The 25,692-nt window shown below is 45.0% G+C and overlaps 1 protein-coding gene across 2 annotated transcripts; it reads right to left on the reverse strand.

The window, feature by feature from the left end:
* Positions 1–1,025: 1,025 nt before the first annotated feature.
* Positions 1,026–19,838, reverse strand: ghdc (GH3 domain containing). Of its 2 annotated transcripts, XM_066698430.1 has the most exons (10): positions 19,794–19,838; positions 18,731–19,080; positions 17,605–17,801; positions 16,941–17,255; positions 13,213–13,510; positions 10,694–10,883; positions 8,997–9,068; positions 7,810–7,943; positions 7,220–7,308; positions 1,026–4,357 (listed from the first exon to the last, which is right to left on the reverse strand). In XM_066698430.1, the coding sequence occupies exons 2-10, from the start codon at positions 19,020–19,022 to the stop codon at positions 4,136–4,138; spliced, it is 1,809 nt and encodes a 602-aa protein (XP_066554527.1). In that variant the 5' UTR covers positions 19,023–19,080; positions 19,794–19,838; the 3' UTR covers positions 1,026–4,135. The 2 variants fall into 2 exon arrangements, with proteins under 2 accessions (XP_066554527.1, XP_066554528.1); XM_066698431.1 differs by lacking the exons at positions 16,941–17,255; positions 19,794–19,838 and having other exon boundaries at positions 18,731–19,787.
* Positions 19,839–25,692: the final 5,854 nt, after the last annotated feature.

Here is a 25,692-nt window from a genome sequence, read left to right on the forward strand (position 1 = left end):
AATGATCATAGCATTCATAATAATAATACATTTTTTGAAGTAAAACATGCTGAAGACATCTTTATTATTGCACGGAGATGTGGGCGACTAGTCTAACATTATGTAACACCCACCTCCCACACAGTTTCGAGGAGGGATTTCCTATTATTTGATTATGAATTATTAATACTGGAAAGCAAGCTTTGCATGCATTAATGTCAGAAAAAAAAGTATGCGCAGTCTTGTGTCACGTCAAACTGCATACGAATTTAACAACAGCACGCTTTGAGGTGATAATTAAGTCCTATACAAAGTGTCAAAAATAAATAATAAAGCTGGTATCAGTTGATTGTGTAAGTTGCAATGAGCACCAAATAAAAGTATCCATTGATCACTATTCTAGGAAAGCCATCAACAGCGCCCTCTAGCGGCGAGTGTTCCCCTTGCTATAATCTACACATAGGACTTGAGTTGTCAGGCAGGGAAGGAATGTCATACCTTAGGAATGTTGTTACAAATGCTCCCCAAGGCTTTTTCTTTTTTCCTTGTCCTTTCCTTCCTTGATCTGTACACTGACATAAAAAAGCCAAGGATAAGGCTATAGTGAAGCACTGGCAGACTGTTTTAAGAATAAAATCCTGCACCAGAAAATGCCTGAAGCGTGCCGTGCCAGTCAGGCTGGACTCCAGTGGTAGAGGTTGTGAAAGGGCAAAGGGGTGATGGGAGATTTCCATGTAAACGGGTACACATGGAAGGTTGTCTTAAACAAACCGACTTCAGATCATGTATATGCACTGCTTTTTTAAAAGTTTTCTTTAAAAAAAATAAATTTAAAAATAAATACATATATGTAGACATGCACCACCCCAACACACCCAAAAAGTTATTGGACTATCCTTCGCATCAAGGTTACATTTCAAGTTGATGGTGAAAGAGAGAGAGAAAGGGAGAGAGAGAGAGAATGTATTGATTTCTAGAGTGAATTAAGTACTTCAGGTTGTAATTCAGTGTCCACACTGATGCAAAAGGACAAAATACCAAATAGGTCCACTTTGAATACATTTATTTTACAGGTACAATATGAATACACAGGATAGTGGGGTGTCACAGACCTCCACTGGTAAAGAAGTGGGTCCTTCAGTTGTCAGAATACATACAGTGATTCGTTAACATTTGAAAAGGAAATGAATAAGCAGAGATGACAACACATATCAGTTCATACTACATTTGCTGAACCATGAACCAAAACAAAATAAAGAAGTTCAGTGAGTCGTTAAAACCCTCAAACACTCCTTATCTGTGTAAAATGAAGTGGAAACACTGAAGATAACACAATGCGTACATATTGGGCATCAGTTTCCTGCAGAAATTCAAAAGAGCAATTGTGCAGGCCCAGGAAGTGAACCTCTTGATGGGTTTTGATGAGGCCCACAGAGAGCAGATTCAGGCCCAGATTAGAGTCCTGCCATTGTCCTCCAGCACTCGCAGAGAGTGGCAGAGCTGAGCCCCCTTTGTCTTGGAAAGGAAAGGAAATGCACATCACTATAAGGCCACTGTTGTTTTCATTGTGGTACTGAATCTGGCTTTAAAGAGGACTACTTTATTCTTACTTTAAACTTTTAATCCTTCGATTGGCTGCAAATTGATTTATCTTTCAACTCAACAGCATACACAAGAAAGACTGCACTCAAACATCATGCCAGTTAGAAATGTCTGGGCAGGGAGATGCTGAGAACCGTAGCCGGGCTTCAAAGTTGCAGTTATGGGTGAAGGGCAAGACATAAATCCACGACACTGGGACTACTGCATCCTCCAGCCTGATTGTGAGCAGCATCCCTGCCCTGGAATCTCCTTACACCTGCAAGGCCCTGCAGCACAATACCATTAGCCCTCCCCAAAAGCAGCTTGCCACCGTACTGATCGTACAGATCATGAAAATAAGCGGGCCTAAGTCCACTAAACAGGACATCCTTGGCAGCTGACCTCAGTTAGGTGAAGCTCCTCCGCCCCAACTCGTGTGATATGACAACACTCACGTTGAACAGGACCAATTTAGAATTAAGATACTAAATTAGGGGCACTTTTGCAAAGGCCGTATGTTGCCCATGGCTTCTAACACACTCACCTCAATTGGATCAAGCAAGAAGGGATTTGCAGCTATTAATACAGTAGCTTTATGTGCCCCCCCGCCCCTTCTCTCATCCGAGTCCACTGCTGCGCACCACTGAACACACTGCCGTCCTAAAACAGCACACAGTAGCATACATGCCCACTGGAATTTAATCTTTATCCGGGGGGGTCCAGTGCTGTCTGTGGGGCGCTTGTTGTAAACCTCCTCCTCTGGTAGTTTCAGATACAAACACTCAATAACCAGCTGTGCATTGCGAGAATACAAAGACTTGCCCCAGCATGACTTCAGGTGCAGGAATGACTTTACAGGAAGAAGTGATGTGAGTGGAAAGCGGTTCACAGTCTGAGCAGTGAAGGTCAGAGCGGTGTGCTCCAAAAACTTTTTTTTTTGGCCTCACAGCTGTAGTTCATCCTGCAAACAGACGCTGAATTAGTCACACTGACCCACACTTCCGCCAGGGTACAATGTACAGGCGCCCTCGCCAGCCACGGACGATCAATGCTGCAAAGAATGTCGGCAGCCAGAGTAAAGTCCCACACAAGGAAGAGGCTTGACGGAAGGACTGAACAGACCTTCACCAGACAGGCACCCCAGCAGCCTCGCTCCCGGCAGCCAGGGCTTGAGCTGAACTCAGTCCGTGGGAAGAGTCCAGGGAAAAGCCACACATGTGGAACAGTACACCATTGCAAAGGCACTTTGAAAAATACAATGATGTGCTTGATTCAACAAATAGAGAGATGGAGGGGGGAGGGAAAAAATCAGTCAGTGGGATCTCAGAAATGAAATTGTGTGATTTCTGTGTAGGCTCGGGGGTGGGGGGGTAGGAGCTGCATCTGGCAGAGCCTGCTGCTCTCCCCTGCACTGGGGTGTGTGGCAGCAGGCTGACCCGTGCCTGGGGCCGCCCTGTGTGAGTGTGGGCAACACCCACCAGTCTGCATACAGCTTCAATGTCATGTTAAATTTACCACATCCTTTAAATGTTTTCCTTTATGGGGGGGAAAAGATTAAAAACATACATGTAATGGTACACAATGTATAATAATAATAATTTAAAAACAACAAGTTCCATGAACGTTTGTTAATATTAATGAAGCATTTTAAACATTTCTTGTGAGGAAAAGATTTACTGATTGGCCCCCATCTGTTCCCTCTCTAAGAGCCGCACTAGGTCTCCCCGAGTAACCACTGCCAGCTTATCTCCAGCTGGTGCCGCCTACTGGGACCTAACCTCTCACACTTCCAACCTGTGCGTGTCTGTTTGCAGTAGGCTGTACTGTCCCCTCAGCTACAACATGTCCTTCAATTCCCTTTGTCCACTTTACAGAAAATCGCCTATGCGCCTCAGACCCAGAGCACCGGGACGTGGCTGTTCAGTATAGAGAGAGCTTCCCAGCAGGAATCACCTCTCGGATGCAGCATAATCCAAGTCAGAATCAACGGACACATTTAATAGTATGCTTTTTTTGTGTGGTTTGCTTCGTTTTTGTGTGCTTATCTGCAAAGCACATAATGTGCTCTGTGGACTAACTTAATTATATCTGAAGTGGCATGACCCTGGGACACAGAGGGAATGGAGAGGAAATGGACAATGAACACAGATTTCAAACTCAAACAGACAGGCTTATCGGACAAATAATCGCAGGCCGTTAATTCGCTTCCAACCACATCTAACGGATCCACGGCTAATGGAGGAATATGATAGTGGGAAGAATATGCAGTATAGAAAAGGAGTGGGCCAGATTGTTATATTATCAGCCTATTTTGTTAACGCACTTTTTGGATCTCTTTAAGCAGTCCTGCACAATGGCACAAAAATACCAGGGTTACCACGCAACACAAACTTTGCCGCGTCTCTGCTGGGCCAGGGAGGGGTGCGGGGGTGGGAGATGGGGGCGGTGTCATGGGAGTCAGCAATGAGTTTACAGCCTCAAGCAGTAGCCAGTTCTTGTGAAGGAGGAAAGGAAACCGTCCTGTGTCAGAGACGCTTCATCTGTCTGCCTTGCCATCCATTTACTCCCCACCAGGTCAGGAGATGATTTTGCCCTGGATGAATCCCACCAGCTCCCTCTGGCGCAGGACGCGGTGCATTTTCAAGGTGTTGGGGGAGACGTGGGAGGACGACAGCATGCGAGCCCGCAGGTCCCGGAAGGCCCCACCCCCCACCAGCTGCACTCTCATTGGCCCGATGCTGCCTTTCAACCTGAATGATTTATATACAGCAGAGTCCTCCTGGAGACAGTGGTCCAGCTGGAAGGAGAGACAGAGAGAGAGGGGGGAGTAACAAGAAAGGAATGGGGCGGACACTCAGACCCAAGAGATTTTATTTTTCATGCATTATGTATCCTCAGAAATAATTAATGAAAAGGCAGCTTTTAGACATCTCTGCCTGCCTGCAAGCCTGCCTCTCTCTCTGTGCATGTCTCTCTTTCTCAGTGTCTCTGTCTCTCTCCCTCCCTCACTGTCTGTCTCTATCTCTCTCTCACGGTCTGTCTTTCTCTCTCTCTCTGTCTGTCTGTGTATCTCTCATTCCCTCTGCCTCTCTTCCTCCATCCCTCCCTCACTGTCTCTCTGTTTCTGTCTCCCTCTCCCGCCTGATCACACCAGTAGTCACGCTGTCAGAACACTCCAGAAATCGCATCCTGCATAATAGCTACTCTTCATTTTATTTTATTGTTTTTCAAATAAAAATATTCAACTCCCCCCACCCCCCAAAAAACAAAAACAGAATATATTTGCTGTCTGAAAATAACAACCTATCAGATCCTGATTCACGACTCTGGACAAACATAAGAAACCTATCAGATATCATAGAGCAGTGTAAAGATTTGGGTAAAACAAACCAGGAGGCAAGGCAGCTCTCCAGGAACAGAGATGGCCACCCTTGCCATAGAGTCTGATCTGACATCTGAACGGCCTCTCAACCTCCTCCTTCAAGCGCAATGCAGGTTGGGTCCCACGGTTCAGAGGTCGCTCACTCGGTTTTTCATTAGATACGTCATTAGCGGACTGTCGCCGGGGTTCCCCACTGAGGGTCAGGAAGTGTGCCTGGTCTCACAGGGTCTCTCTCTGATCGCTGTATATCAGAGCTCAATGCGCCCCCGTGGCTGCCGAAGCACGTGCAGTGTGACCGAAGGGAGCTGTGCCGTTTGGCGGATGTCTATTTGGGCCGGGTCTGGCAGTGCGAAAGACAAAGTGATGTGCCAAGACAGGACAGTTTTTGGGTGGTTGTAGTGGCAAACCAAGTAGATTTAAGAAATGGGCGAGGGGGTTAAAGAAACTGATATTGACACTTTTTTTTTTAAGCCAATCCACTACATACAATAACCCTCTGCACTACACCTTCAGACGATGCCGCTCAGTACTTGTATCTGCTTGTATCTGCTCCTGCTGCAGATCTGACCTCTGATTGCGCCTCTCAGTTTTACTTGCCCTGTAGAGAGTAGAGGTGAGTTTGAGAGGTTGAACAGGAAAACCAATGCACTCGCTCCTCCTGAGAAAGACATCTTCAGATCGCTGCTACTTGTAGCTCGGTTTGGTTTTGTTTTTCAGTCTGTGTTACCGTCACATCCTGTGGCAGGAAGCGAACCACCACGAGACTGTTTGGTCTCGTAAATCTCGGCTTTATCCCAGGCTGGTGCCGAGCTCTAACAAGCACAGTGCCAGAAAGTCACGTGGTCGCGCTCGCCCAAAGGCACCTTTCACCATGTGTTGGCTGAGAAACACTGGAAAGGCACGATCTGGTAGAAATCAGCAGATAATGAGCAGGAATGATACTACAAAAAGGACACACCCCATCTGCAACATCAGACACCCTGAGGCCAGCCACATGCTGTCTCCTCCTCAGCAGCCAACTCTCTGCATCTCAGAGGAGAGCTCATCCGCCGGTCTCCTGATCCCCGGCACACCCAGCACATGACCATGTCTGAGAGAGAAGTGAAACTCCCCATCTAGGTCCCCCCGTCACTGTGACATCATTCATTGAGCTCTCACAATGCAGCCCCTTCACTGGAAGCCTGAGCCAAGGCCTTGCAGTGGCATGCTGCATAATACACACATCAGTGGGAGGAAGTGTGAAATCTGGCATTGAATAATGTTTTTTTCTTACTGTAAACTCAGGAGGCACACAGGACAATTGACTGTCTGAGATTAGATCCCCCCACCCTTTTTAAAGGGACTGTGGTTTGACTGGAGATTAATTTGCCCTGTCCTTTGGCAAACCCTACTGGGTTTGATTTCAGTAAAACGCTCAACATCTTCACGTCAGTCCGTGGTTTGATTACCCTTTTAAATCGTCTGGTTCAAAAGGAGAGATTGTTCAGCACTATATATACTTTCAGAAGTAACTGGAAATGTATTACAGTTGAAAAACCTGAAAGGATCAATTCAATTATGATTGACTTCAATTAACCAAGAGATCTGCTGGAGCAAAAAGTGTGTGTGTGTGTGTGTGTGTGTGTGTGTGTTTGTGTTTGTGTGTGTTGGGGGTAGGGAGGTCACCAGATTTTTAAACTAAAGTAATATTATGTCCCCAAGTTAAACTGAAATGTTTATAGGTATAAGGTATAAGGCAAGCAATAGACCACATAGAACACATCAAATCAAATAGAAAACTTCAGGGCAGTGTTTGTTTAACCTCAGTTTCTTGTATTTTTCCAGTCACGGCCTCTGTGAAGTCAGGCTCAGGATTCCCACATCCAAACAGCATCAACACAAACGATTCAAGGCCAAACACAGACGATTTGAATGGCTGGCTTCACAGGCACAGATTAGCTCCAGTCTAGATCTACTCTACCTCAAATAACACTAGATAGTGAAAGTAAGACAGCAACTTCATACCCCTGGAGTGTGACTGGAATATAACAAACCTATCTGGCTGCAGTAACTGGCTTAAGACCCACAGTGTAAAATTCCAGACTTTAGCGCTGAAATTAAGCCAATGCAAGTGATAAATTGACACAGCACTGGAACAAAAAAAAACCCTGGGCAGTACACTGTAAAATGAATTGAAATGTTCTTCAACCAGATTATTAGAACAATTATTATTAATAACTGATAACCACCATAAATATTCGGATGCCCATGAGGTATCACAGACGTTGTTTGTCTCACCTTGTAGCGCTGCTCCTCAGTCAGGTTCCTCACACCCTTCAGCTCCAGGAACACCTGATAGTGGGGATCCGAGCCTCCCGAGGACGGGCCTGCAGACACAGACACAGTCAATCTCTCACTCCGCACAACACACACACACACACTCACGCACAGAGCCACAGTCACTCTCTCACACTACACACACACACACACACATACATACACACACACACACACACACACACACACACACACACACACACACACACACACACACACACACACACAGAGCCACAGCCTCTCTTCACATCTTCTAGCACAACAGCACACCAGGTCACAAGACTGGGCCTGTAACAAGCAGAGCCCAAGGAGATTCACTCTGAAAACATGTGTTGGCCCACCCTGCTCAGAGTCCAGACCTCAATCTCATAACTAGAACTAGAACAGTGTTTCAATAAGAGACAGCGAGGCCTACAAGGACAGCAGCAGTTTCCCCTCCTGTGAAAAAAAAGCTGTTAATGTTTTCACGGCAGTTGCAGGTTGTCCCAGATGTTCTGTCAAGGCAGCGTGAATGGAAACCAGTCCTACACAGGCTGGGCGACAGCGCTTACCCAGGATGCCGCTCTCAGCGCAGCAGTAGTCGACAAGCTGGGCGCCTGGCCACAGGGCAACGGCTCTGCGCAGAGCCCCATAGAACAGCTGCTCGGTCACCTTCTCCCCCCGGACGTTGAGCATCTGTCCTCGCCTACACAAACAGCAACAACAGTGGTGAGCGCAGGGGCACGGCTCAATTCCTCTTTTCCCATTCCAATTTCCTTTTTCACACCCATTTCGCAACTCCAATTTCCAATGCTTTATGCCATTGACATAACACGATCTACCGGAATTAGAACTGAATAGAAAAAAGGAAGTAACATGAACTGGAAGTGCACATGTACAGTAGGAAAACAGGAGCGCTTCAGGAGCAATGGCAACACACAGTACAGACCCATACAGTCACAGACACAAAGCACCGGTGCCTTTCATTAAAAACAATCGTCATCCACCAGGGTGGGGGGCTCAATTACACTTTTGAAATTCCAATTCCCTTTATCAGACCCATTCCGAATTCCAATACTTTTGGCTATAGCCCTAACAGGAGCCACTAGAATTGGAAATTAATAGAAAAAGGAATTACCATCAGAATTGGAAATGATAAACTGGAATTGACCCAAGTCCTGTCATCCACTGTGACATACGGTAAATTTTGACAATTTAACCGTACATATTGATGGACAGCTGCATTATGTGCAAGTGTCAGTCGTGCATAATGTGGAGTTACAATCCCCAGTGTTACATAGTCCTGAGCATTTTTGTCCAGATGGGCTTGTCGTACTGCTCTGACTAAGGGGAAATTGAAGTCTGCAGTTCTTCAAACAAGGACAAAATCTGGACCAAAAAAATTAAAAACTACCCCCTATCTATACGAAACCTCTGTTTTAATTCAACCTGACCCACTGAAGATTGCCACCCAAAGCAAAGCCCGAAATTTGGCTTGTCTGGTACTTGGATTCTATGTAATGATATGATAACATCTAAATGACCTTCCCCACCGAAAGAATTGATAGCTGTGTTAGTTTTTTTTCATGTTTTTATGTTCCAGTTAAGTATGACACCAGGGGTTGGGGGCTGGGCGGTCTGTGGAAATGTTTGAATCGGCTGGGTGGTCCACGGGCCAAAAAGGTTGAATAAACCCTGCCCTAGAAGAACTCTGTGCAGTGTCGTGAGTTTGGAGATGGGGGAGTAATGCGGAGCTCACCTGTACTGAAACTCCACAATTGGACACTGCTTGTGGAACTCCACGACCTTCACCACATCTCCAATGCGATATCTGGGGGGGCAAAGAATAACGTGACTGCAATTTTAATAGTCTTTTTAAAAACTATACTGGTAATGTGGAGTTGAATTAGGCTGTCAGTTGACATTAAATCTTGACAAAATGTGGCCCCCCACACACACTCCCTCCGGAACAGACCTGTGAGACACTAGCTTGTCATGTTTCATTGGGAATGGTACCACAAGAAAAATAAATAAACGCAAAGAAAATGCATGCTTGCAAAGCTCTGACTCCTCATCGGCTATGAAAATCACCTCAGGGGCAGTTCTGCAAACTTCTGCCATTTCTCACTAAACACTTCCAGCAGTTTTTCTGCATTTTGCAAAGACAGCTGCCCTGAAGAGGATCTCAGTCAACATCTGCAATTTAAGGCTGTGCTGCCACCTGGTGGCCACAAGCTGAAATGACAACACACCGTAGGACAGAAAGGTGTACATTGTAGGCCAGCTCTTTTGTTCTCCAAATGTATCAATAACTACAACATTTAGATAATGTTTAAGGATTAGAATTCAACCTTGACATGAATCTGCTTTCCACCTAAAAGAGACTAGGCACTGTTATGCTAAAGACAGATTGCTGAGGGGGGGGTGTGGGTCCCAAAGAGGAGAGAGTACCAATTTTACTTGTTTATAGATTTTTCCAGGGTTATTTCCCAATAAAGGGTGGAGCTTATTTACTGCATATTTTTCTAACATTTAAATAATTAAATGCTTCAAATAGATTCACACCTGTACTTTTAATCCTATATCCGAACCATTTACCCGAACTCCAGAAGTATATCTGGAAGACAAATATGATGGTTCCAGAACATACAATCCCATCGCTTCAACTGTTGGAGCTGCCTGTGAAACATCGCCTACAAGCTCTTTGGGCACACGGAGGTTTGGACGATGAGGTGATTCTCCAGCCGCAGAATGAGCTCTCAGACTGCCTCAACACTCTCCCTGCTTGTACGCAAGCTGACATCTCTAAAGCGAGTACATTCAACCAGGGATTTCCACTCCTACCCTGGTCCCGCAGAGCCCCAAAACAGGAGGTTAGATAAAGGTTGCCACCCCTGAAGCATCAATTTATTCAGATTCAATCATTTTCGACATTTGGAACAAACATCGACCTGGACTTCTCAAGGGTCAGTGCTTTTAACTGTACAGCCTGCTGTTAACAGTCTATAGAAAATGCAAGATTGTATATGGATTTATCTGGATTGGGGCTCTGGAGGACCAGGTCTACATTAAACCAGTGTTCCTACAGTCCAGTTCCCAGAGGGCCACATTCCAGTTGCATCCATGCATCCATATCTTCACTTTCTATGGACTGGGAACATGCTAGTTACTCACAGGTAATATTATAAGACAGTGTCAATAATCAGCTGCACTCACCCCAGGAAGGGAGTTAAGCAATTGAGAGAAGAGAATAATTAGTTCAGTTAACTAAGAAACCACTCTGAGGACCAGATTAGAAGAACACCGAAATAAAAAACACAAGATGTTAACTAAGCAACCCAATAAATAAAGGACGAAACCAGCAAGAGATATCTAGGCGTTCTTACAAATGAACAGCTGATCCGAAAGTTTGTCATTGCCGGTGTGATTTCTCCTGCCAGTCCGTCGGCTGCGTACCTGTACAGCCCGGCAGCGTTGGTGACTGCGAGCTCGTAGCACTCGCCCACCTTCACCTGGTCCATCAGCAGCGTCGCCGGGTGCTCCTCCTCCAGGCTGCCCTCGGGGATGAACTCACAGAGCATGGAGCGCGGGCACAGCAGGTACTGCCGCGGCTCCCTCTCCGGCCACAGGTTCACCCCGATCAGGCCTACATACGGCAGCAAACAGGGCGTTACATACTAGACCCGATCTTCCGCAGTGGGCATCAATTACCATTGTCTCTATTGCAATCTATGCATGTCTACCCTGTTTTCCCTAAGACAAGCGTCCTCAGTCCTGATCCAGGCAGGCCATAGGGTCTTCAAGTTTTAATTCCACTCTGAGCTCTTCTAGGCTTTATTGCCTAGAATTACTATTACTAAGTTAACTGCGCTCCCCCAGTTGTGGCAGTGCCAGTCTGTGATTTTTGAAGGGAGCTGTATTATCTACGGTGAGGGAAAAAAGTATTTGATCCCCTGCTGATTTTGTACGTTTGCCCACTGACAAAGAATTGATCAGTCTATAATTTTAATGGTATGTGTATTTTAACATTGAGAGACAGAATAACAACAACAAAATCCAGAAAAACGCATTTCAAAAAAGTTATAAATTGATTTGCATGTTAATGAGGGAAATAAGTATTTGACCCCTTCGACTTAGTACTTGGTGGCAAAACCCTTGTTGGCAATCACAGAGGTCAGACGTTTCTTGTAGTTGGCCACCAGGTTTGCACACATCTCAGGAGGGATTTTGTCCCACTCCTCTTTGCAGATCCTCTACAAGTCATTAAGGTTTCGAGGCTGACGTTTGGCAACTCGAACCTTCAGCTCCCTCCACAGATTTGCTATGGGATTAAGGTCTGGAGACTGGCTAGGCCACTCCAGGACCTTAATGTGCTTCTTCTTGAGCCACTCCTTTGTTGCCTTGGCTGTGTGTTTTGGGTCATTGTCATGCTGGAATACCCATCCACGACCCATTTTCAATGCCCTGGCTGAGGGAAGAAGGTCCTCACCCAAGATTTGACGGTACATGGCCCCGTCCATCGTCCCTTTGATGCGGTGCAGTTGTCCCGTCCCCTTAGCAGAAAAACACCCCCAAAGCATAATGTTTCCACCTCCATGTTTGACGGTGGGGATGGTGTTCTTGGGGTCATTCCTCCTCCTCCAAACATGGCGAGTTGAGTTGATGCCAAAGAGCTCGATTTTGGTCTCATCTGACCACAACACTTTCACCCAGTTCTCCTCTGAATCATTCAGATGTTGGCAAACTTCAGACGGGCCTGTACATGTGCTTTCTTGAGCAGGGGGACCTTGCGGGCACTACAGGATTTCAGTCCTTCACGGCGTAGTGTGTTACCAATTGTTTTCTTGGTGACTATGGTCCCAGCTGCCTTGAGATCATTAACAAGATCCTCCCGTGTAGTTCTGGGCTGATTCCTCACCGTTCTCATGATCATTGGAACTCCACAAGGTGAGATCTTGCATGGAGCCCCAGACCGAGGGACACTCACAGTTATTTTGTGTTTCTTTCCAGCCTTGTGTAGGTCTACAATCTTGTCCCTGACATCCCTGACATCCTTGGACAGCTCTTTGGTCTTGGCCATGGTGGAGAGTTTGGAATCTGATTGATTGATTGCTTCTGTGGACAGGTGTCTTTTATACAGGTAACCAGCTGAGATTAGGAGCATTCCCTTTAAGAGAGTGCTCCTAATCTCAGCTCGTTACCTGTATAAAAGACACCTGGGAGCCATAAATCTTGCTGATTGATAGGGGATCAAATACTTATTTCCCTCATTAACATGCAAATCAATTTAAAACTTTTTTGAAATGCGTTTTTCTGGATTTTTTTGTTGTTATTCTGTCTCTCACTGTTAAAATACACCTACCATTAAAATTATAGACTGATCATTTCTTTGTCAGTGGGCAAACATACAAAATCAGCAGGGGATCAAATACTTTTTTCCCCCACTGTACCTCTCCCCAAGACCAGGACTGGGTATACCTGCCCTAGGATTTTGCTATTCTTATGGTGCTTATTAATATATTAGATTGTGCAGTACTTGATTCACATGAGCGTGCAGAAAATAACACGACTGGAATAATCACCTGGAGCGACTGAAGCAAATTTAGTGGGGAACCCTAGAACAAGTGTAACAACAGAGTGCGCATTGTACTGGCATCGGTACACTTCCATAAGGTTCCTTACAGAGAACACAGTGATCTTTCTATGGATCTTTCTATGGGTGCACAGGACAGAAAGAAAAAGATGGGAAATTAAAGGATAGGAGAAAAAGATGAGTGAAAAGAAAAAGACAAAGGGGGAGAAACAGAAGAAAGAAAAAAGGAAGGAGAGAAAGATTTTAATTGCTATGAACATTTCTATTGCGATGTGTGACAATGTGTGTGAAGGGCACTATAACAATTAAAATTTGACTAATAAGGTGAACAAAAAGAAAACCCAAAGCAGTAGGTGAGGAATGAACAGAGCCTGGCACAAACCTTCAGTGGCAGCGTAGAAAGGGGAGTAAAAGGACACGCCCTGGCAGTAGTACTCCCTCAGACGCTCTCCATACACCTGGTTGGAGCCCGAGTCCACCGCCAGCACCAGGTTAAGCCGGGGCCAGAGACGGCGCGCGATGCCCTGGAAGCCCTGCTCCAGCTGGGCCCTGAGCTGGGCTGCCCGGTGCCTGTCGGGTCGGAGCCATGCGTCCAGACTGTGCCGCACCACCTCCTCGATATCCAGGCCCGGATTCACCCTTCCCCTCTCAACATCCTCCACTAGCTCCTGCCAGCGCTCCTGCACACACACACACACACAGGGGTCTCCTATCAGTCACCATGGGTCAATTGCAACAAACTGAAAGCTGCGTACCAACTGGAGATGATCCCGTGGATAGTGCACAGCTCCATACTAAACTAATCTGCAAGTTAAATACCCATTGCAACGAATTTAGCGGCTGAAGTTCGTCCCCAGCTGCGGACTAAACAAGGTCTCCATTGCAACGAACCCCAAAATCACTGCTGCTGCCCTCTAGAGGAGACTAAGTACAGGAATAATTTAGTCCTACTCCTAACTATGGATAGTACTGTACTAACGGGAACAAATTGTGCCAATCACAATGTATTGACTACTTTTGCTACTCAACTACTCATAACTCGATTCATAACAACTAATCGTTTTGTTTTACATATCAAATAGTTACGTTTTTATTTTTGACATTGACAAAATGTAATTTATTAATAATGCTCTGGTGTACACTAGTGAAATTTACACCACAGCTAACAAAAAACGTAATTAAAATAAGAACCACTAAAAAAGTGTCAGTTGAAAGGTTTTATTAAAAACTTTGAAATAACTGAGAATACATTGAAAGCTCTACAGTAATTATTACCCAGCAGGAATTGTAATGCAATATTATATTAATAATATGGAGTTATAATACAATTGCACTGTATGTAGCCTATAGCCGACTTCGTGTATTATACGTCAATATAGTATAGTAGTATACCGTGGCCAGGCATGGCTGAGAGCTCCACTCGGGATGCAGCTCTGTACAGGAGCTGTGTTCGGCTGCAGTGTTGAAGGCGCCTGTGCATTACTCCCATTATTTTCTTTAAAATAATTCAGACCAGTCTTAAATGTTTAGTGTAGATAATGTTTTTGGGTCTCGTTTGGGGAAATAAAGTGCAATGGGAATTGCAATTTTGTTCTAGCTATATATTTTTGTGCCATAAATACATCTTGAGTTTATTAAATTATATTAAATTAAATTATATGTAACATCACAAAAATCGATTTAAAATCGAGTATTATCGATTATGCTACATTGCCAAAGCGCAGCAGCGTTAGCATGTCAGCACCGGCACCCTGCTCAGGTTTACTAGTAAAGGCGAGGCTTCTTCACTGACTTCACTGCCCGTTTGGTAGTGTAACAACACACTTAATCCTTAGTACAGCACTAAAGCTGGGGATCAGCTAGTCTGCAACTCTGCTCCGCCTCTTTTTTCGTTGCAATGGGTACTAACTTTAGTCCGCTGCCGGGGATGATCCTAAGATAGTACAGTACCAGCTAGTACACAACTTAGTAAAGAGCCCTGTACTAACTCTGCGAGTTCGTTGCAATTGACCCCATAGCGCCAGTCTTAACAGCACAAGGGGAGACACAGAGGGAAGGCTATGGCTACTAGTTCCACAACTAGACTCTGCCATGGACTTGAGAGATTAAGGTGCAGCAAAGCAGAATCAAATCTATAATTTATTATTTATCTTCATATTATCTATTACTCTTATTTATGTCTGCTAATAAATACATAAATAAATCAGTAAATAATAATAGAAACACACATGAATATGAAAATAAATGACAGGAAAAGCCAGCTGTCCTAAGCCCAGTTACAACTACCAGACAGACCTATTAATTGTGTTTAAACTGGCTGCATACATTGAGGGAAAAAAGTATTTGATCCCCTGCTGATTTTGTATGTTTGCCCACTGACAAAGAAATGATCAGTCTATAATTTTAATGGTAGGTGTATTTTAACAGTGAGAGACAGAATAACAACAAAAAAATCCAGAAAAACGCATTTCAAAAAAGTTATAAATTGATTTGCATGTTAATGAGGGAAAGAAGTATTTGATCCCCTTCGATTTAGTACTTGGTGGCAAAACCCTTGTTGGCAATCACAGAGGTCAGACGTTTCTTCTAGTTGGCCACCAGGTTTGCACACATCTCAGGAGGGATTTTGTCCCACTCCTCTTTGCAGATCCTCTACAAGTCATTAAGGTTTCGAGGCTGACATTTGGCAACTCGAACCTTCAGCTCCCTCCACAGATTTTCTATGGGATTAAGGTCTGGAGACTGGCTAGGCCACTCCAGGACCTTAATGTGCTTCTTCTTGAGCCACTCCTTTGTTGCCTTGGCTGTGTGTATTGGGTCATTGTCATGCTGGAATACCCATCCACGACCCATTTTCAATGCCCTGGCTGAGGGAAGGAGGTTCTCACCCAAGATTTGACGGTACATGGCCCCGTCCATCGTCCCTTTGATGCGGTGCAGTTGTCCTGTCCCCTTAGCAGAAAAACACCCCCAAAGCATAATGTTTCCACCTCCATGTTTGACGGTGGGGATGGTGTTCTTGGGGTCATTCCTCCTCCTCCAAACACGGCGAGTTGAGTTGATGCCAAAGAGCTCGATTTTGGTCTCATCTGACCACAACACTTTCACCCAGTTCTCCTCTGAATCATTCAGATGTTGGCAAACTTCAGACGGGCCTGTACATGTGCTTTCTTGAGCAGGGGGACCTTGCGGGCGCTACAGGATTTCAGTCCTTCACGGCGTAGTGTGTTACCAATTGTTTTCTTGGTGACTATGGTCCCAGCTGCCTTGAGATCATTAACAAGATCCTCCCGTGTAGTTCTGGGCTGATTCCTCACCGTTCTCATGATCATTGAAACTCCACGAGGTGAGATCTTGCATGGAGCCCCAGACCGAGGGACACTCACAGTTATTTTGTGTTTCGTCCATTTGCGAATAATCGCAGCAAATGTTGTCATCTTCTCACCAAGCTGCTTGGCGATGGTCTCGTAGCCCATTCCAGCCTTGTGTAGGTCTACAATCTTGTCCCTGACATCCTTGGACAGCTCTTTGGTCTTGGCCATGGTGGAGAGTTTGGAATCTGGTTGATTGATTGCTTCTGTGGACAGGTGTCTTTTATACAGTTAACGAGCTGAGATTAGGAGAGTCCCTTTAAGAGAGTGCTCCTAATATCAGCTCGTTACCTGTATAAAAGACACCTGGGAGCCAGAAATCTTGCTGATTGATAGGGGATCAAATACTTATTTCCCTCATTAACATGCAAATCAATTTATAACTTTTTTGAAATGCGTTTTTCTGGATTTTGTTGTTGTTATTCTGTCTCTCACTGTTAAAATAAACCTACCATTAAAATTATAGACTGATCATTTCTTTGTCAGTGGGCAAACGTACAAAATCAGCAGGGGATCAAATACTTTTATCCCTCACTGTAGCTTGGCTTCACATAGTTGACTGTGCTAGAAGCGCCTCACAAGCTTTAGAGCAGGTGGCCCATCAAACAGTTGTGTGAAATGACATAACTCTCGATGGCTTCCTAGCACATTGAAGTCAAATGCTATCCAACCCGATTAAAGACAAAAACTTATTTTCACCCAGCGTACAGCCTAGCGCCAGTGGAGCTGGGGGCAGTACCTGAAGTGTGCAGAAGGCATAATAGATGGTGGAAGCAAAGTTGGACTCCAGGGTGCCCACGGAGGGGTCTTTCAGGGCAAAGAGCAGGTGCAGGTAGAGTGCTTCTGGCTCAGTGGGCACCTGGAAGGCAGACTCGGGCGTGGTGTAGAGGTTGAACAGGTGGTGCAAGGTACCCGGGCTGGAGGAGTTGGGCCCAATGGGGATGCCCGCTTCAGACAGGTGCCAGGATGGTCTGTAGAAGAGCTTGAGAGTCCTCTGGAGGCTCTGGGTGGCGGGGAAGGCCCTGTGCATGGTGCCCAGACACACGGCCACTCCCTGCACAGCAACAAACACCACGAGTAGTGAGAACCACTGCTCCTCTGGGGAGGGAGTGATACTCCTGGGTTGATGACACTCTTTCAAGTTCTTTCTCTGCCTATCTGTACCTTGTTATGCTCAATCACGTTCACACAGGAAGACACATTTGAAGAATTAAATTACAGCCTGGATTATAAACGGTGAACAACTGCACACGATAGCCTTCAATTAGAGTATTTTCTAATTGGAAACCAGTTCAGAGTGAAATTAACTGTGGTCATATAAACATGGGCTGTCCACAGCTAACTGAAAGCCATTATACTGCAGTTCCCTGCTGTGACTGAGGGCTGGCCGGCCCCGTACTGACCTGGAGGAAGAACTCGGAGCTGGTATCCCTGGTGCTTAGTAACATGCTGCTGGAGCCGGAGGTGCCCGAGGTCAAGGCCAGGATTGAGGGCCTCTCCGCAGTCAGCACCCCCTCCTCCCCTGAGGCCACACGGCTCACCAGCTCCCTGTAGTCCTCATAGCTGGTCAGCGGGTGGCGCTCACGAAACGCCGCACAGTCTGAAACCACACAGCAGCAAAATCTATTAGCAGTTTACTTCCAATAGCCTTTTCAATGAAGTACTGCACTGGCACTCCCTTCAGTGTGAGAGCAGTGTGGTCTCCGGGGCTCCTATATATTAGGATATTTTCATTTAAGTGTACATGGGGTTGTAATAATATATTTACATTTATGCACGATAATACATAAATTAACCACTAATATGCTGCTTCACAACTGAGCTGAAAATATTAGACACGTTTCCCCCACCAATAAACAACTACCTGCCTAAGTTCACCTCAATGTCTGTAACATCATGTGTTTGAAACATGTGGCTTCATAATCAAAACCGTCTGGTTTACATTTTATGATTTGAAACGAAATTCCTGACAGGGATAATTCACAAGTTTTATTAAACCTGTACTCTTACGTTATTTTCTTTCTAAAGCAACCTTCGACTACACTAATACTATGACATAGGAAATCCAAACCGCATACTCAACAAGACCATATGACAATTATTTCATACTTTTCCAATTATAATTGATTTTATATTTTTCACAATAAGGGCCACAGACAAGACAACACAGCTCAAATGTGTGCTATGACAGGGGTTCCCAAACCGGTCCTGGAAGACTGCCTATCCTGCTGGTTTTTCTTCTGAGATCTTAAATGCTTAATTGACTCCTTAATTTAACTAACAATGCAGTATGAGACTCAATTATATAATTATGGAAAAAACAACAGGGCAGGGGGTCCTCCAGGACCGGTTTGGCAACCCCTGTGCTATGAGAAGTGATGTAACCCCAGAAGAGCGTTGCCATGCATGAGTTTGTGATGATTAGTACCAATGTACACTCAAGCTATACACCCATCGTCTAAGTGTAATGTCCAATGCAGGGGCGTAAACTATTCGTGTATTATCCCATGTGTCATTTCCCCGCAGTACCTTTCATTGAGCTGAAATCGTGCAGTCGACCGTAGTGGGTGTTCGCGTTCTTGCGCAGGCGCTTGAGCAGGGTCTCCTCTTGAGCTTGCTTGGCATGTTGCGCATCGGTCTCCAGGCGGAGGCATTGTCGTTTGCCCAGCCAGATCGCTGCTTTCACGGCCAGGTAGTGGCTGAGCAGGCTGCCCACCGATCTCCGCTGCCCCTTTGCCCTCCAGGCCACGTCCCTCCACAGGAGCAGCATTGCAGCTCCCAAGGCCAGGAGGCCAGCTAGACCCAGCAGTGGGATCAGCATCGGGAAGGTGGTTGTGCACACAAAGGACACCAGATGGCGCTGTCAGCGAGGTACTGACCTACAACAACACACACACATCTGGCACAGAAACGTCACTGTGGGAGATTATAGCGTCTACTTTACACGATTTCACTTGATTGATTTCCGCCCTGATCAGCTGCCTGTATCGGGAATACACAACAACACCCAGAAATGACCAGCCATTTAATCTTGGACATGTACTGCGACATTAACCGCATATAAAACTTCAATGAAAAGATTTGTATATAGAATACTTTGGCATCACTGATTTTAAGTGGGGAAATAAAGCTTTGCTCAAGATAATACAGATATCTACTTCAAAACAATACACACATTGTTCTGAAAAAAAAATCCATTATATATATATACACCATTCAGTTAGCTAAACAATTCACTTTTATTTTGTATTCGCTGGACGATGTTATTGGAAATATAAGAAGCTTTAAATCAATAACAAGCTGCCACGTCTCTTTATTAAACAGAACTTGATACAGATAAGTTTAATCGTGTCTTTAAAATATACAGAAATGTATCGTAATCCTCATCCTACAATGATATTAATCTTTACTGATCCGCTTACGTGCCCGTTCTACTGTAATAACTACGCCAAAACAAAACGGATGATAATAATGATAATATATATTAGAAAAAACAAAGAAACTGTCAGACACAATCAGCGTCTTAACATCGCGGCAGTAAGACGGAGTGCTGGCAGTGCGCCGACAGTAACCCCCTGCTCTCTTCTCCTACCTGCACTCTTCTTCCTGATGGCAGGCCGGTGACCTTTCACCTCCCTCAGCTGCGGTGATGTCACGGCAGTCGCGTTCTTGTTGCGCAGATTACCGCACTTCTGCGCGCCTGCGATGCTCCACCAATGGGCTGGTGGGAATCTGCAGATCTGTGCACAACTTTCCTATTTTCCTTTTCAAAATCAATGGATTGTCAGTTATACTTTTTTATTGTTGTGTGGGGGTGGTTGTTTGGGTGCAGAATTTCACATTGCGTGCTCAAAGACATTAATGGCTCATATTTAGCAGGCTGTTCAACGATCTTCGTTGAAATTACTAACTATTCCAGCACACTGTCATCCTGCACACATTTTTGCTACATTGAATGTGCTTTTTTTATTCCACAGTTTAATATGTACGGTGGCCCTGAAGTGCAAACCACAAATGCAAAAAGAAACACGCAATTGCAAGAACAGAAACGCAAAAACAGGACGAGTTTGTTTAGTTTCTTCCACCGCTGTTCTGGGCCGATACTCGCCCCCGCAGGGCTGCAGCTGCCATTGGTCCGGCTCTCCGCTCCGCTCTGTAAAGCAGTTGCCGGCACATGGTGTGTTGAGTTAACCGAAACAGCTGAACACAGATGTTACCGCAGAGATAACAGGACTGATTTCAAATTAATGAAGAACACCATGCTTTTATTAGCTGTCAGTAACACGTTACAGTTCACACAATACTGTGTGTGTGCGCGTACATTTAATACACATGAGCGCAGTGTTCATGTAACCCTGCAGGGAACACACACACAGCTGGGGCAATGAAAGAGTTAAGCTCTCTGTTTACACGGTGTTTATTTCTCATATTAAAAGTGATTTGGTCCCAGAGCTGGTATTTTTGCATTCTGTATTAACAAATATAGGTCTTGATCGAGATATGAAATTAGCCTACAGGACCTACATTTGTCTCTCTATACAGTGCACCTCCACTTCTAGTCATTATATGTATTTTGTGTTTTTAATAAATGAATCGTATAAAACTAATCGTAATTTCAGGTCTGCATCAACACTACAGTTCAAACGAGGACCAACGCAGCTCCAGGGCAGCAACAGCGGTGGGACGAAGAGGCGGGTTTCTGTTAGTAGGGCTCTAGATGACGAAAATCTTTTTGTTTTTGTGTTTCTCTTTCTGCGTTTGCGTTTTTCTTTTTGCATTTGTGTTTTGCACTTAAGGGCTACCGTAATTATGTCTTTAGCACTATACAATGTTTCATTTTCATCAGACATTTTATTTATTTATTTATTTATTAGCAGATGACTTATACAATACAAAGCAAAATACAAAGTGCAGTTCAAGGCATAAAACATTACAAATTTCATATTACACAATACAGTGCAATTCAAAGCATAATACATTTTACAAATTCCAATTTACACAAGTGTATGCAATATATGAGGTCTTACATCCTGGATTGTAAAAGCTGATGAGTGCAGACAAGATGTTAGATCACAGTCAAGGGCCAAGGGAAAGGGAGCATAGGGGAAATCAAAATAACAATATGAATACTAGTAACGCAAGGCAAGTAGTATGACAAAACGTAAAGTGCTATCTTACAGGAGAGTAAATGACTACATTACAAGTACTGTCTTAAAAGATGTGTCTTGAGTAAGCGCCGGAAGGAGGTCGAGGACTCTGCTGTTTTGACTTCGGTGGGCAGGTCGTTCCACCATTTAGGGGCCAGGGATGAGAAGGAGCAGCTCTGGAGGAAGGAGAGTGCAGAGGAGGCAGAGTTAGTTTCTGGCACTGGAAGAGCGCAGTGGTCTGGAGGGGATGTATGGGGAGACGAGGGTCTGAAGGTAGCTTGGTGCAGTGTGGTCGAGACAGCGGTAGGTGAGGGTCAATGTCTTGAACTGAATGCATGCTGGTATCGGGAGCCAGTGGAGGGACGGAGCAGAGGAGTAGCGTGTGCGAAGCGGGGCAGAGAGTATATCAGACGAGCCGCAGAGTTCTAGATGAGCTGGAGCGGCGGGTAGTAGATGTAGGCAGGCCGGCCAGGAGGGAGTTGCAGTAGTCCAGGCGGGAGAGGACCAGTGACTGGACGAGCAGCTGAGTCGAGCAGTTGGTTAGGAAGGGTTGGATTCGGCGTATGTTGCTCAGGAAGAATCTGCAGGTGTGTGTCAGCGTGGTGATGTGCTGGGTGTAGGAGAGCGCAGGATAGAGGGTGGCTCCTAGGGTCTTAGTGGAAGGAGAGAGTGTCGTAGATTCCAAGGGGATTGAGATGGAGAGATCAGCAGAAGGTGAGGAAGAGTGGGGAAAAAAGAAGAGATCCAATTTGGAGAGGTTGTGCTTGAGGTGGTGCGAGTGCATCCAGGCGGAGATAGCAGACAAACAGGAAGAGATGCGAGAGGTGATGAGGAGTCAGAAGAGGGAAAAGACAGGAAGATCTGGGCATCATCTGCATAGAAGTGGTAGGAGAAACCATGGGATGCGATGAGGGGGCCCAGGGAGCGCATGTAGAGAGAACAGGAGGGGGCCCATGACAGAGCCTTGGGGTACGCCTGTGAGGAGAGGATGGGGGGTGGATGAGGAACCTCGCCATGTCACTGAATAGGTCTGGTCACTGAGGTGACCAGGTGAGAGCAGTCCCAGAGATTCCAAGGTCAGCAAGGCAGGAGAGGAGGATGGAGTGATCGACAGTGTTAAATGCTGCGGAGAGATGAAGGAGGATGACGACTGAGGAAAGGGAGGCCGCCCAAGCACAGCTGAGGTAGTCAGTGACTGCCAGGAGAGCCGTCTCAGTGGAGTGAGCTGTGCGGAAGTCGGATTGCAGAGGATCAAGGAGTGAGTGATGGGAAAGAAATGCAGAGAGGTGACAGTGGACAGCATGCTCGAGGGTCTTTGAGAGGAAGAGGAGTAAGGAGACAGGGCGGTAGTTCTGAAGAGGTGGGGTCGAAGGTAGGTTTCAGAGCAATGTAGCATCGCAGGAGGTAAGAGAAGAACCAGATACCATGTGGCTCTCCGGAAAATAGATACATTAGCAACTAAATGCATACAGACTGTTTGGTTTGATTGAGACGTGGAGCCCACGTTTTGTCTCCAGGGAACACTTTCCCAACGCACTGCACTTCATTAGCATTTCATTTGCTTTGCAGGGGTCACTGCACGCCCATGACAGAGGACTCCTCCTCGCAGCGCAGGGGAAATGAAAGGAGCTGATCACATTCACAGCACAGAACTCGCCACCCTGCTCTGCGTGCAATTACTCTCATTATTTCCCCTTTTACTTCATGTAATGAGGCAATTCAAAGTAGACGTGGGAGAGATTGGTATTTTGGCGTGTTCTTAGAATAAAAAGAATGAATCGCAAGCATAAGCGGACTGCCCACCGGGCAATTCCAGACCGGGAAATGCCAGAAAGGCTGGTCCATTGTTTAGTTCAGTGGGCTGGTCGCCCCGTTAGACAACCGGACTGCACATCGTCAGCACCCATAACCACACTTTGGCAACCCCAAACACCCCCCCAGACTGCACTTTATTGGGACTAAGACTTCACCAACCGTCGCCCCCCTGGGTAGAAGTCCAGGGCCGTTTTTCTTTTCCCAGTCTGCCTCTGATCGCAAGGAGAAAAACAAAAACCTCAATGCCATGAAACAATGGCAATGCCCCGCCAAAGAATGTAATTTTGATGCCGATATTTCTGGATAACTCATGAACATTCCGAGGTTATTATCACTGTAGCATGTAATCTTGCCAGCCAACATCTCAATCTTCTCTGTTTACTGGCGGTTTAAGTGTGACCCCCCGCATCCCCCTATCCCATTTGAAATCGGGTTAAGGATTTATTTGTATATATATTTTCTAATATCCACAAAAAATGTAATCCTGTACACATTGTGATGACAACAAAAAAAAGCTGTGATTATGTCTTGTTTTGGTCTGGTGGACAGAAGCAAATTATGACTGCTATTTTTACATGACCAGAGTGTTTTGTATCTTTCATGTATTAATGTGCTTTTGCTTTATTACATGAATAAAAGGCAATACTTTCTATAACAATGTTTTGTTTTTTAATCACTGAAGTATTTGAAAACATATGCATGTATATAGGATCTTGGTTTTCCATATAAGTGTAATTACGGGTAATGGGTTAAGGGTCTTACCCTGAAATTAAGAGTAAAGCACTTCACTACTTTAATTATGTCTGCTTACTATGCATCTCTACATGCACAATCAATTGACTAATGTTTCAGTTGTGTGAAATTAGACAAACACTTCCACAGTAAAAGCCTGAGATGTGTGTGTTTTGTACTGTAAGTGTCTGTAATGGCATGTAATAATGCATTTAGGTTTGCATTTACCTTTGCATAATGCATTTAGGTATTTGTAAATACTTCCGATGAAACCCATATAGAGAATTGACAGGCAGAATGAGTCATCTATTCATTTCCAGCAAAACATCTTAACTAACAGGATGACCTGGGGAAAAGAGCACATTACTGAATTTCAGCAAGAGTAAGTTTTGTGCTTGCTTTATTTATTTATTTTGCTCAGATGGAAGCATCAAATTGGACTCGCTCCGGTCTCTCAACAAAAACAGTTATCAGTATCCAAGCAACACGTGTAAGCAGGTAACCTAGCAACAGATGGATACACCCATGCATGGGTACCAAAGGCTTTCAGAAGGCAAGGCCTGAACACTTTCTAACACAACAAAAAGATATTTCTGTCCCCACAAGTGCAGGGTTTTTGACGTCAGTTATTTTTCATTTTTCTTGGCTGCAGGGGGAGGTTGGTACTATAGCATGAAAGACAGAGTGCCCATTTTCTTGTTTCCTTTCCCATGCTTTGCTCCAAAAATACACAGGTCATGTAAAACAAGTTATATGTTGTGTGTCTGGAATGCACTGTCAAACATCTCTTTCAAACATCAAAATTGTTCCCTACAATTGTTTTCCTGGGGGGGTCCAACTGAAGGGGAAACTCAAAGAACATTGAAAAACTTCAGTCAAAATTGGGAGATGTACCAATAGGTTATGAAGCAGGTACCATGTCTATGAGTTCATCATTGCCTAGGCAAATTAAGAGTAACACATCATCAGGTCTAAAGGGCTTTAATATTTGCTTTATTTCTTGTTCAAAGGCTGCTAGTTCCTATTTCACCCAGAAGATGGTAGGAGAGAGTTATTCCAGTTTCTGCCAAACACCAGTCTGATTAATGGCTTGTTTTTCTTTTGCCCGACTTGGAACAAACCCCCAGAGGAAATGAAAACCTTCAGTTTAATTCTTGAAAGTGTTTGTTCTGGGTGCTCTCTTCCCCACCAAACTGGGCAACAACAACCTGGAGGAAAATGTCATGAGACAATACACAGGGAGGTACTGCATGGCTGTGCACTAGGGAGAGCTTGGACCTTGTATAAAGAGCCTTTCTTTCTCCTGCTGTTAGAACAAAGCTAAAGGCATTTAAGAAAGCAGTTCAAGAACGCTGTTGTCAACTGACATGAGAGCCCAGACTTGGCCAGTATTTCAGTTGTTGTGGTCTGTGATAAAGTGAAGCCTCCACACTCTAAACAGCCCATAGCGGAACAATCCATCACAACCCGAGAGCACACCCATCCCTTCTCGGGACAATTTAGAAAGACTAGGTTTCCCACACATTCTTCGAGTCTCAAGACTGGAAAATATGTTGACTTGTCCTACAGCATAGTGTGGAGAAAAACAAGAAGAAGGCATCAAATCAATTCATAATACTGTCTGTAAAAATATATCTCCTCTGTTTTGACTGGAGGGAGTTATTTTAAACTTCAAATGTCAAAACTCAGAGGACAGCTTGTTTTAAGACTGACAAACACATATACACACACACACACAGCATGTTCTTCTTAATAAGCACTGAATAATGTATATTAGTGGGCTAAGTGCTATACACT

The sequence above is a fragment of the Amia ocellicauda genome, chromosome 3 (genome assembly GCF_036373705.1).
Source record: "Amia ocellicauda isolate fAmiCal2 chromosome 3, fAmiCal2.hap1, whole genome shotgun sequence".
Taxonomy (NCBI): domain Eukaryota; kingdom Metazoa; phylum Chordata; class Actinopteri; order Amiiformes; family Amiidae; genus Amia; species Amia ocellicauda.